This window comes from Bombina bombina, chromosome 1 (assembly GCF_027579735.1).
Source record: "Bombina bombina isolate aBomBom1 chromosome 1, aBomBom1.pri, whole genome shotgun sequence".
NCBI lineage: Eukaryota > Metazoa > Chordata > Amphibia > Anura > Bombinatoridae > Bombina > Bombina bombina.
In genome coordinates, this window is record NC_069499.1 from 729,963,956 (window position 1) to 729,978,301 (window position 14,346).

At 38.1% G+C, this 14,346-nt stretch overlaps 1 protein-coding gene across 1 annotated transcript in view; it reads right to left on the reverse strand.

The window, feature by feature from the left end:
* MCF2 (MCF.2 cell line derived transforming sequence) overlaps positions 1 to 14,346 on the reverse strand; it is a gene marked incomplete at its 5' end in the record, with an annotated part of 268,961 nt that overhangs the window by 190,335 nt on the left and 64,280 nt on the right. The window contains one exon of the mRNA XM_053699244.1: positions 1,100 to 1,190. Within this exon, the coding sequence (XP_053555219.1) occupies positions 1,100 to 1,190 (91 nt within the window). The remainder of the gene's footprint in view (positions 1 to 1,099; positions 1,191 to 14,346) is intronic.

The following is a 14,346-nucleotide window of genomic DNA, read 5'->3' on the forward strand; positions in this document are numbered from 1 at the left end:
GCCAGCTCTGATTGGCTAAAATGGATGTCAAAAGAACTGAAGTAAGGGGGCAGTTTGCATAGGCTTAGATACAAGGCAATCACAGAGGTAAAAAGTGTATTTATATAACCGTGTTGGTAATGCAAAACTAGGGAATGGGTAATAAAGGGAGTATCTATATTTTTAAACCATAATAATTCTGGTGTAGACTGTCCCTTTAAGATAAAATTACAGAAAATAAAAAAAAATCTAAGATTACAGAAAATAAAAAACAAAATCATCAAATTTTTAAAAATTATACATAATCCCTATGAAAATAAAAAAGCCCCCCCAAAATAAAAACACCCCCTAATCTAAGAATAAACTACCAGTAGCCCTTAAAAGGGCTTTTTGCAGGGCATTGCCCCAAGATAAACAGCTCTTTTCACATTAGTTTAGGAGTAAACTAAAAAGTTGCTTAAAAATTGTATGCTCTATCTGAATCACAAAAGAAAAAATTTGGGTTTAGTGTCCCTTTAACAGTATGGGATTCTAGGAACTTGCTCTTTTTATAAGAATTCTAGAAAATAATTAATGTATCTATAAAACAATGGAAGCTGCAATTTTGTAACTTAGTTTACCTTCTCTGCTTTGGCCAATTAGGGACAGTTATAAATATGTCACTAGAGTGTGCAGCCAATGGCTGTGTGCTCTGCACTTCCATTTCTAACAAGAACTGAAAAGGTCACAATTTCAGAATGGAATTGCAGGAAAAGGGGGCAAAATAAATAATGAAGTATATTGCAGAGGTTTTTTTTAAAAAAAAAACACGATTTATCATTTTTTATTATCATCTCAAATTGTTTAATGTCCCTTTAAACTATATGGAGATTTTTGTAAATCATTTTATACGAAAATGAAGATGTCAATCACCAACATCACTGTTGTAACATTATCATCTCACTAGTCATTATAATTAATCCTGTGGGGGGGAAAAAAGACCATATTTACAACTCAATAGAAATTACACTTTTATATCCTTTCTATGGAACTCACAAAACATTTTTTACTGTCAGGGGAGTTTTTAGCTACATGAGGTTCCTTAGGAGAGGCATTATGGGTGTTTTGTTTTCATACTTACACATAATTTTTGAAGAGTTATTTTTACCGATGTCCATGTATCCAATCGTCTGTCCAATATGAGCATGAATTTTAGATTTGATTCTTGTTTACTAGAAAAAAATATGAAGGGTATTTTTAAATGTATAAATAAAAATTCTTAGACAAGAGCACTAATTATTTACATTATGATATAGTCAAAAAACATAATTTATGTAAGAACTTACCTGATAAATTCATTTCTTTCATATTAGCAAGAGTCCATGAGCTAGTGACGTATGGGATATACATTCCTACCAGGAGGGGCAAAGTTTCCCAAACCTCAAAATGCCTACAAATACACCCCTCACCACACCCACAAATCAGTTTAACGAATAGAAAAGAAGTGGGGTGATAAGAAAAAAGTGCGAAAGCATAAAAAATAAGGAATTGGAATAATTGTGCTTTATATAAAAAAATCATAACCACCACAAAAAAGGGCGGGCCTCATGGACTCTTGCTAATATGAAAGAAATGAATTTATCAGGTAAGTTCTTACATAAATTATGTTTTCTTTCATGTAATTAGCAAGAGTCCATGAGCTAGTGACGTATGGGATAATGACTACCCAAGATGTGGATCTTTCCACGCAAGAGTCACTAGAGAGGGAGGGATAAAATAAAGACAGCCAATTCCTGCTGAAAATAATCCACACCCAAAATAAAGTTTAATGAAAAACATAAACAGAAGATTCAAACTGAAACCGCTGCCTGAAGTACTTTTCTACCAAAAACTGCTTCAGAAGAAGAAAATACATCAAAAAGTATGCAAAGAGGAGCAAGTTGCTGCTTTGCAAATCTGATCAACCGAAGCTTCATTCTTAAACGCCCAGGAAGTAGAAACAGACCTAGTAGAATGAGCTGTAATCCTTTGAGGCGGAGTTTACCCGACTCGACATAGGCATGATGAATTAAAGATTTCAACCAAGATGCCAAAGAAACGGCAGAAGCTTCCTGGCCTTTTCTAGAACCGGAAAAGATAACAAATAGACTAGAAGTCTTTCGGAAAGACTTAGTAGCTTCAACATAATATTTCAAAGCTCTAACAACATCCAAAGAATGCAACGATTTCTCCTTAGAATTCTTAGGATTAGGACATAATGAGGGAACCACAATTTCTCTACTAATGTTGTTGGAATTCACAACCTTAGGTAAAAATTCAAAAGAAGTTCGCAACACCGCCTTATCCTGATGAAAAATCAGAAAAGGAGACTCACAAGAAAGAGCAGATAATTCAGAGACTCTTCTGGCAGAAGAGATCGCCAAAAGGAACAAAACTTTCCAAGAAAGTAATTTAATGTCCAATGAATGCATGGGTTCAAAAGGAGGAGCTTGAAGAGCCCCCAGAACCAAATTCAAACTCCAAGGAGGAGAAATTGACTTATACGAACCAAAGCTTGTACAAAACAATGAATATCAGGAAGATTAGCAATCTTTCTGTGAAAAAGAACAGAAAGAGCAGAGATTTGTCCTTTCAAAGAACTTGCGGAAAAACCTTTATCTAAACCATCCTGAAGAAACTGTAAAATTCTCGGAATTCTAAAAGAATGGCAAGAAAAATGATGAGAAAGACACCAAGAAATATAAGTCTTCCAGACTCTATAATATATCTCTCTAGATACAGATTTACGAGCCTGTAACATAGTATTAATCACAGAGTCAGAGAAACCTCTTTGACCAAGAATCAAGCGTTCAATCTCCATACCTTTAAATTTAAGGATTTGAGATCCTGATGGAAAAAAGGACCTTGCGACAGAAGGTCTGGTCTTAGCGGAAGAGTCCACGGATGGCAAGAGGCCATCCGGACAAGATCCGCATACCAAAACCTGTGAGGCCATGCCGGAGCTACCAGCAGAACAAACGAGCATTCCTTCAGAATTTTGGAGATTACTCTTGGAAGAAGAACTAGAGGCGGAAAGATATAGGCAGGATGATACTTCCAAGGAAGTGATAATGCATCCACTGCTTCCGCCTGAGGATCCCGGGATCTGGACAGATACCTGGGAAGTTTCTTGTTTAGATGAGACGCCATCAGATCTATTTCTGGAAGCTCCCACATTTGAACAATCTGAAGAAATACCTCTGGGTGAAGAGACCATTCGCCCGGATGCAACCTTTGGCGACTGAGATAATCCGCTTCCCAATTGTCTATACCTGGGATATGAACCGCAGAGATTAGACAGGAGCTGGATTCCGCCCAAACCAGAATTCGAGATACTTCTTTCATAGCCAGAGGACTGTGAGTCCCTCCTTGATGATTGATGTATGCCACAGTTGTGACATTGTCTGTCTGAAAACAAATGAACGATTCTCTCTTCAGAAGAGGCAAAGACTGAAGAGCTCTGAAAATTGCACGGAGTTCCAAAATATTGATAGGTAATCTCACCTCCTGAGATTCCCAACTCCTTGTGCCGTCAGAGATCCCCACACAGCTCCCCAACCTGTAAGACTTGCATCTGTTGAAATTACAGTCCAGGTCGGAAGAACAAAAGAAGCCCCCTGAATTAAACGATGGTGATCTGTCCACCACGTTAGAGAGTGTCGTACAATCGGTTTTAAAGATATTAATTGAGATATCTTTATGTAATCCCTGCACCATTGATTCAGCATACAGAGCTGAAGAGGTCGCATGTGAAAACGAGCAAAGGGGATCGCGTCCGATGCAGCAGTCATAAGACCTAGAATTTCCATGCATAAGGCTACCGAAGGGAATGATTGTGACTGAAGGTTTCGACAAGCTGAAATCAATTTTAGACGTCTCTTGTCTGTCAAAGACAGAGTCATGGACACTGAATCTATCTGGAAACCCTGAAAGGTTACCCTTGTCTGAGGAGTCAATGAACTTTTTAGTGAATTGATCCTCCAACCATGATCTTGAAGAAACAACACAAGTCGATTCGTATGAGATTCTGCTAAATGTAAAGACTGAGCAAGTACCAAGATATCGTCCAAATAAGGAAATACCACAATACCCTGTTCTCTGATTACAGACAGAAGGGCACCGAGAACCTTTGTAAAAATTCTTGGAGCTGTAGCTAGGCCAAACGGCAGAGCCACAAACTGGTAATGCTTGTCCAGAAAAGAGAATCTCAGGAACTGATAATGATCTGGATGAATCGGAATATGCAGATATGCATCCTGTAAATCTATTGTGGACATATAATGCCCTTGTTGAACAAAAGGCAAGATAGTCCTTACAGTTACCATTTTGAACGTTGGTATCCTTACATAACGATTCAATATTTTTAGATCCAGAACTGGTCTGAAGGAATTCTCCTTCTTTGGTACAATGAAGAGATTTGAATAAAACCCCAGCCCCTGTTCCAGAACTGGAACTGGCATAATTACTCCAGCCAACTCTAGATCTGAAACACATTTCAGAAATGCTTGAGCTTTCACTGGATTTACTGGGACACGGGAAAGAAAAAATCTCTTTGCAGGAGGTCTTATCTTGAAACCAATTCTGTACCCTTCTGAAACAATGTTCTGAATCCAAAGATTGTGAAAAGATTTGATCCAAAATTTTTTGAAAAAACGTAACCTGCCCCCTACCAGCTGAGCTGGAATGAGGGCCGCACCTTCATGTGGACTTAGAAGCTGGCTTTGCTTTTCTAGAAGGCTTGGATTTATTCCAGACTGGAGATGGTTTCCAAACTGAAACTGCTCTTGAGGATGAAGGATCAGGCTTTTGTTCTTTGTTGAAACGAAAGGAACGAAAACGATTATTAGCCCTGTTTTTACCCTTAGATTTTTTATCCTGTGGTAAAAAAGTTCCTTTCCCACCAGTAACAGTTGAGATAATAGAATCCAACTGAGAACCAAATAATTTGTTACCCTGGAAAGAAATGGAAAGTAGAGTCGATTTAGAAGACATATCAGCATTCCAAGTTTTAAGCCATAAAGCTCTTCTAGCTAAAATAGCTAGAGACACAAACCTGACATCAACTCTGATAATATCAAAAATGGCATCACAGATAAAATTATTAGCATGTTGAAGAAGAATAATAATATTATGAGAATCATGATCTGTTACTTGTTGCGCTAAAGTTTCCAACCAAAAAGTTGAAGCTGCAGCAACATCAGCCAATGATATAGCAGGTCTAAGAAGATTACCTGAACACAGATAAGCTTTTCTTAGAAAGGATTCAATTTTCCTATCTAAAGGATCCTTAAAGGAAGTACTATCTGACGTAGGAATAGTAGTACGTTTAGCAAGGGTAGAAATAGCCCCATCAACTTTAGGGATTTTGTCCCAAAATTCTAATCTGTCAGACGGCACAGGATATAATTGCTTAAAACGTTTAGAAGGAGTAAATGAATTACCCAAATTATTCCATTCTCTGGAAATTACTTCAGAAATAGCACCAGGAACAGGAAAAACTTCTGGAATAACCACAGGAGATTTAAAGACCTTATATAAACATTTAGATTTAGTATCAAGAGGACCAGAATCCTCAATTTCTAAAGCAATTAGTACTTCTTTAAGTAAAGAACGAATAAATTCCATTTTAAATAAATATGAAGATTTATCAGCATCAACCTCTGAGACAGAATCCTCTGAACCAGAAGAGTCATTAGAATCAGAATGATGATGTTCATTTAAAAATTCATCTGTATAAAGAGAAGTTTTAAAAGATTTTTTATGTTTACTAGAAGGAGGAATAACAGACATAGCCTTCTTGATGGATTCAGAAACAAAATCTCTTATGTTATCAGGAACATTCTGAACATTAGATGTTGATGGAACTGCAACAGGTAATGGTACATTACTAAAGGAAATATTATCTGCATTAACAAGTTTGTCATGACAATTAATACAAACAACAGCTGGAGGAATAGCTACCAAAAGTTTACAGCAGATACACTTAGCTTTGGTAGTTCCAGCACCAGACAGCGATTTTCCTGAAGTCTCTTCTGACTCAGATGCAACGTGAGACATCTTGCAATATGTAAGAGAAAAAACAACATATAAAGCAAAATTGATCAAATTCCTTAAATGACAGTTTCAGGAATGGGAAAAAATGCCAAGGAACAAGCTTCTAGCAACCAGAAGCAAAGAAAAATGAGACTTAAATAATGTGGAGAAAAAAGCGACGCCCATATTTTTTTAGCGCCAAATAAGACGCCCACATTATTTGGCGCCTAAATGCTTTTGGCGCCAAAAATGACGCCACGTCCGGAACGCCGACATTTTTGGCGCAAAAGAACGTCAAAAATGACGCAACTTCCGGCGACACGTATGACGCCGGAAACAGAAAAGATTTTTTGCGCCAAAAAAGTCCGCGCCAAGAATGACGCAATAAAATGAAGCATTTTCAGCCCCCGCGAGCCTAACAGCCCACAGGGAAAAAAGTCAAATTTTTAAGGTAAGAAAAATAATTGATTCAAGTGCATTATCCCAAATATGAAACTGACTGTCTGAAAATAAGGAATGTTGAACATCCTGAGTCAAGGCAAATAAATGTTTGAATACATATATTTAGAACTTTATTAACAAAGTGCCCAACCATAGCTTAGAGTGTCACAGAAAATAAGACTTACTTACCCCAGGACACTCATCTACATGTTTGTAGAAAGCCAAACCAGTACTGAAACGAAAATCAGCAGAGGTAATGGTATATATATAAGAGTATATCGTCGATCTGAAAAGGGAAGTAAGAGATGAATCTTTACGACCGATAACAGAGAACCTATGAAATAGACCCCGTAGAAGGAGATCACTGCATTCAAAATAGGCAATACTCTCCTCACATCCCTCTGACATTCACTGCACGCTGAGAGGAAAACCGGGCTCCAACCTGCTGCGGAGCGCATATCAACGTAGAATCTAGCACAAACTTACTTCACCACCTCCATAGGAGGCAAAGTTTGTAAAACTGATTTGTGGGTGTGGTGAGGGGTGTATTTGTAGGCATTTTGAGGTTTGGGAAACTTTGCCCCTCCTGGTAGGAATGTATATCCCATACGTCACTAGCTCATGGACTCTTGCTAATTACATGAAAGAAATCTATAGTTGAAATTATTACTCTTAAAGGGACATGAAACCCATTTTTTTCATGATTCATGCATTTGTAAACATTTTTTTCCAATTTAATAATGTTATCAATTATTTGGTATCCTTTCTTAAAAGAGCAGAAATGCACTGCTGGGAGATAGCTAAACACATTGGTAAGCCAATCACAAGAGGTTTATATGTGCAGTCACCAATTCTAGCAACCAGCTCCAGAGATTACCTAGGTATAGTTTCAACAATACCAAGAGAATGAATCAAATTAGATAATATAAGTAAATCGGACAGTTGTTTAAATTTGTATACTGTATCTGAATCAAAAGAGAAAAAAAAATGTTTCATGTCCCTTTAAGTGTAATACCTGATTATTTATATATCAGTGGATTAATAAGCAATTTTTGCAGGTGACAAAAAGTAAACATAATACAAATGACTTTTCTAGAAGCAGTTCTGGTATTTGGGATGTGCATCTTAAATGTTCACATTTTTAAAAATTAAAAAAATAATGATGTCTCTAAGGACACAGTCAAAACTAAAAAAACACACTATTTACTACTTAAAATAACAATCCATTTAGTAATTTTATTAACTAAGGACCAGATTAAGAGCGGTGCGCAAAATTGTGCTTTTGCGAGCGTGATATCTGCGCTCCACTTGTGCACTTCCATAGGCTCCAATGGGAGCCTCGTTCTCATGCCATGAGACACGGCATGAGAACCTAGTGCAGCAAAGGGGGTAAGTCGCATAGTGATGGGCAGCAGATTTAAAATGAATATATATATATAAAAGTTGTATAGTGTATGCACTCTCACCAACCAACTTCAACTTGCCAGGGTGCTGTTGCCAGGTATATAAAGATTCTATGAAAAAGCACTCACTGAACTTTGGACATCAGTGACAAACCGTTTTTATTGTGACGTTTCGGGACCACAAACGTCCCTTTTTCTGACCTATATATGTGTGTGTGTTTATAGGTGTATATAATTTAATTTATAGAGAACACACAGTTCCCCATAGATCGCAATGTAAAGGCTTTACTTTAACCCCTAAAAACTGCTTTGTGCATTTTTTTTTTTTTTTTTAAATAAAAAAATACTAAAAAAAATTAAAATAAAAAACTACACTACACTTAAGTTTGGGGGCAATTGGGGCACTTTTGGAAAATTAACTAGAGATCTGATATCTCGCTAATTTTCGGAGCTTGCAGTAGCAATAACCAGCCACTTGTAATGGCTGATTATTTATCGAGCGCCCGTAAACTGGGGAATTTGCCCTTTACGACGCGTGATAAATTAGCGCTCTACTTGTAATATAGCCCTAGATATTTAAATGAATAATAGATAAATGCTAAAAAAAGCACTATAGGCCAGATTGCGAGTGGAGCGCTAACAGTTACGCACAAGCGATAAGGGGTTTATTGCGGGTGTTTGTGCTTGTCGGGTTTACCGCTCATATTACCAGTGAAAGTAAATGTGATCACTTGAGCTAGAATGATTACTGCACCTGGTTAACTGTTTTGCAAAACAAAAAAGTTGCACAAAACACATCAAGAATACAATACAAAGTACAGTTACACTCATAATAACACCATCTAATAAAAATGATTTAAAAAAATATATTGCACACAAATGTTATAAAGGGTGAAAGATATAAGGTCTCAGCTGTTAGAAAAAAAAAGACAGGCAAAAGGCTTTAGCATTGAGATACATACATATACATATCTAAAGATGTATATGTATGTATGTATATATATTATTATTAATATTATCGGTTATTTGTAGAGCGCCAATAGATTTTGCAGCGCTATAAACAAAGGGGGAGTACAACAAAACAATTATAGGGATCAAATGGGTAGAGGGCCCTGCCAACAGTTGCACTGTTGTAATCAGCTCTTAAGAAGGTTATCTACAAACAGCTGGACTCTTAGGCTTGCATGCTAAGGGGGTTCAGGGGATAGCAATCGAGGAGTGGAACTGGTATAAAGTAAGGATAGCATAGGTTGTATGCATCCCTGAACAGTAGAGTCTTTAGGGAGCGCTTGAAGCTTTCAAAACTAGGGGAGAGTCTTGTGGGGAGAGGCAGAGAGTTCCACAAGATGGGAGCCAGTCTGGAGAAGTCCTGTAAACGGGAGTGCGATGAGGTAACCAGAGAGGAGGAGAGTAGGAGGTCATGAGCAGAGTGAAGGGGACGGGAGGGAGAGTATCTGGAGACAAGGTCTGAGATATAGGGGGGAGCAGTGCAGTTGAGGGCTTGGTATGTCAGAGTGAGAATTTTGTGTTTGATCCTAGAGGCAAGAAGAAGCCAGTGAAAGGATTGGCAGGGAGGAGCAGCAGATGAAGAGCGACATGTAAGGAAGATGAGTCTGGCAGAGGCATTCATTATGGATTGTAAAGGAGCTAGGTGGCAGGTGGGGAGACCAGAGAGGACAGAGTTCCAGTAATCGAGGCGGGAAAGAATGAGAGAGTGGATTAAAATCTTAGTTGTGTCTTGTGTAAGGAAGTGTATAATTTTAGAGATATTTTTAAGGTGGAAGCAGCAGGCTTTAGCCAAGGACTGAATGTGAGGAGTGAAAGAAAGATCTGAGTCAAATGTGACCACGAGACATCATGCGGGGTAGGGGTAACGATGGAGTTGTCGACAGTTATAGAGAGATTGGGGGTGGAGATTTTTGAAGAAGGGGGGAAATGAGGAGCTCAGTTTTGGAGAGATTTAGCTTGAGGTAGTGAGAGGACATCCAGGAAGAGATGTGAGAAAGAGAGTTAGTGACACGGGTTAGCAAGGAAGGAGATAGGTCTGGTGCAGAGAAGTAGATTTGGGTGTCGTCGGCATACAAATGATATTGGAAATCGTGGGACTTTATTAGGGAACCTAGTGATGACGTGTAGATTGAGAAGAGAAGGGGACCGAGGACAGAGCCTTGCGATACTCCGACAGAAAGTGGTGACGGAGCAGAGGAGGCCCCAGAGAAGGCTACATTAAAGGTATGGCTTGACAGGTAGGAAGAGAGCCACGAAAGGGCTGTGTCACAGATGCCGAAGGATTGGAGGGTTTGGAGCAAAAGAGGGTGGTCAACAGTGTCAAAGGCTGCGGATAGATCAAGGAGGATAAGCAGATAGAAGTGGCCTTTTGATTTTGCTGTAAGTAGGTCTTTGGTAACCTTAATAATAGCTGTCTCTGTGGAGTGATGGGGACGAAATCCAGATTGCAGTGGGTCAAGAAGGGAGTTTAACGTAAGGAAATGGGATAGGCGTGCATATACTAGTTTTTTGAGAAGCTTTGAGGCAAGAGGGAGGAGGGAAATAGGGCGGTAGTTGGATGGGGAGGTAGGATCGAGGGAAGGTTTTTTGAGGATAGGTGTGACCAGTGCATGTTTCAGCGATGAGGGAAATATACCGGTGCTGAGGGAGAGGTTGAAAATGTAAATATACACATATAAGTTTGTACAGACTTATTTATTTATAAGTGCATATATGTATTTAGAGACAAATATACACATATAAACACATAAATTCATATGTACCCACATATACATAGTAACATAGTAGATGAGGTTGAAAAAAGTCCATCGAGTTCAACCTATACAAATCTAATATACTAAAAAAAAAAGCTCCAGTTGAGCTTAAATTAATCCCACCCATTTAACACAAGCAATCATATCCATGAATTTTGTTTCTAGCCAGAAATGTATCCAAACAGTTTTTAAATGTATCTAGGGTATTGGCATTCACTACCTCCTTTGGTAATTAGTTCCACAATTTTATTGCTCTTACAGTGAAAAAAACGTTTCTGTTGCAAGGAGATTAAATCTGCTTTCCTCCAACCTTAAATTGTGACCTCTTGTCGCGATCAATTTTCTTGGAAAAAACAGAGCTTCTGCCATCTCTGTATATGGACCTTAAATATATTTAAATAAAGTAATCATGTCACCTCTCAGTGCCTTTTTTCAAGGGAAAACAGACCCAGTTTGGCTAGCCTCTCCTCATAGCTTAAATTCTCCATTCCCCTTATTAACTTTGTGGCCCTTCTCTGAACTTTTTCTAGTTATGCTATATCTTTTTTTGCAATTGGTCCCCAGAACTGCACTCCATACTCAAGGTGAGGTCTTACCAGGGATTTAAATAGTGACAGAATTATGCTTTCCTCTCTTGAATCAATGCCTCTTTTAATACATGTTAGTATCTTATAAGCCGTTAAAGCCGCTGCCCTGCATTGTGCATCCATCTTTAGCTTGCTAGCTATTACTACTCCCAAATCCCTTTCCGCCTGTTCTATGGCGATTTTCCACCTGGGTGCAGCTTTTTAGCCCAGTAATGCTTTTCACGTAGTAGAACTTTCCTGTAGTATATCAGTCTGATCCCGCCTATTATGGTCAGTCCAGCACCGAAATACCAGGAAATTCCTCTCTGAATAAGGAACACAGCAACCCAGGCAATCGTTTCGGCCTTCATTGGGCTTTGTCATATATATAAGTGCATTGGAGCCCTTTGCAGTTAAGTAAATGAAAACATGTAAAAGCATATGTATGCAATATTCATATTTAATCATGTGAAAATCAGAAAATCAGTAAAACATTATGATCAATACAATCAAATGCAGATACAGTTACAGCAAATTATGTATAGATAAAAAGACTAATGTCCAATACTATACCACTCAATCCTGGAAAGCCTATTAATATGTTATATCAATATTCCCACAAAGCAATGTAAATCAAATTTGGTGTTTAACACTTTAGGGATTAAAGTGTCCAGTACATAAATTTATTTTTTCAGTTGGCCTTCTCAGGCTTCCGTAGTTACCATCGTGCATGCGCAGTTGCACAGATGGAACACTGGAGGTGTTCCTAATTCTGCAGAGCTGTACAACAAGGTGGTGTTGGGATATATATGGAGGTATGAGTTGCAATTTTGTACTATATATGCTTGATAAAAGGGGAGACCCAAAAACATCACATTAAACAAGGGAATTTGTTTTTTAAAAAGTCCGGTGTGTGTGGTCTCTAATGGATGATTTGTATGCTTAATATGCATCAGCACCCCGGCAGAATATACACAAATGTAAGTGCTTTGTTCTGGACTGTATTTATATATATATATTTGTGAACTTTGTGGGCAGATTTTTTAGTCCCACCACTACTATATACACTATCTATACAACTGTCAGTGACGGTACACAGTACACCCATTAAAGTTTGGACTGGTATATTACCATCAAGCACCAGGATCCTTTTACTACTACCATTTCTACTACACCTAAGGACACGGCTCCTCATGTTGTATACATGTCTATAACTTACCTCATATTGATTGAGGGATTTTAATGTAAGCGCATATCAATACCTAATAAATATTTACTTTGTGTAAAAACAATATTATGCTATGTGCTTCTGTTTTTTCCTTTTATGAAAAATGTCCTGACTGCATCCTGAGGGAACAGGGAATCTCACCACCAAAAGGCACCTCTCTCTAATGGATATCACTAACAAGAATCAAGTATTCCTACCACCATCGAAGAAAGATAAAAAAGACGGATTACAGTCTACATTCTTCTATCTAAAGAGAGTCCAGGATCTTCATTCCCATAACGGAAGGATCAATTCTGAACAACAGACCTCCAGGGATACCACCAGGACATAGAAGTTGCTTTACAGCGAATCACCTTTTAACCAGGGCACTCACCTTACCTCATACGATTGAGGTAACAGCTGGTAAGCAGTAATTCCTCAATTGATTCAACTCTTGTGATACAATTCACCAACAAAAGACTTATATTTGATATACATATATTTATAATATATATTGTAAATCTGAGCGCCTCCACTTTTATACATATACACACACACATATATATATATATATACAGTGTATATTTATATAGATAGATAGATAGATAGATAGATAGATAGATAGATAGATAGATATTATACCCAAAAACATTATATATATATATATATATATATATTGTGTCTTACTATCCGACAAACAACTTAGAAGACAAAGGACAGCATGGTTTCACTGCTGGAAGATCATGGTAGACTAATCAAATTGATTTCTTTGACCATGTAACTAAATTAATAGACCAGGGAGGAGCCGTAGATGCTGCATATCTAGGGGCCGATATATTAAGATTCGGAGGGACATGATCCGCTGTAGGATTTAACATTGGTGAACTGCTTGTGCAATGCCACCCCCTGCATATTTGCGGCCAAGGGGGGTGTCAATCAACCCGATCGTATGTGATCAGGCTTATTGCTGTACATCGCCTCAGAGGTGGCGTACGAGTAAAGGAGCATCGATCTTAATACTGCTGCTTCTTTCTGGCATGTATCTGGCCACATTTGGGCCATGATAAATAAGCCCCTTAGACTTTAGCAAAGCATTTGACACTGTCCCACACAACAAACATATTACCAAAGAGGGTAGAATGCTGGTTTTAAGATAGACGGCAGAGGGTTTAAATTAATGGCGTAAATTCAAAAGAGGGGTAAGTTACTAGTGGTTTTCCCAAGTGTCAGTCCTTGGTCCTGTTTTGTTTAACAATCATCAGTGATGTTGAAAGTGGGCTTTAGGGGAAAGTTTACTTGTTTGCTGATGATACAACAATTTGATTATTCAAGAGGGGTTGATCAAATTAACAGTGATATTAAAAACTGGAGCACTAGACAAATAAATGGGATCTAAAACTTAATATTACCAAGCGCTATATTATGCATAGTGGATCCAAAAACCCAAAGGCCAATTATAGTCTCAATGGTACATTATTGACTGTAACTAAAGAGGGATGGGACTTGGGAATTATTATTTCAGATTATTTAAGATTTGGTACACAATGCAGCAGTGCAGCCAGTAAGGCCAGTCAAATACTTGGTTGCATTGGTAGAGGTATTAGTAAAGTAGATATAGCAAAGTTCTTATGACACTTTACAGATCATTAGTAAGGACTCATCTGGAATACTGTGTACAGGTCTGGAGACCATATCTTTAGAAAGATATAAATAAACTAGAAACTGTCCAAAGGAGGGCTACTAAAATAGTACACAGTCTAAAATATAAAGTGTACAAAAAAAGACTCTATGGGGCATATTTATCAAGCTCCATATGGAACTTGATGCCCCTTGTTTCCGCCGAGCCTTCAGGCTCACCGGAAACAGAAGTTATGAAGCAGCAGTCTAAAGACCACTGCTCCATAACTTGTCCACCTGCTCTGGGGCGGCGAATAGAA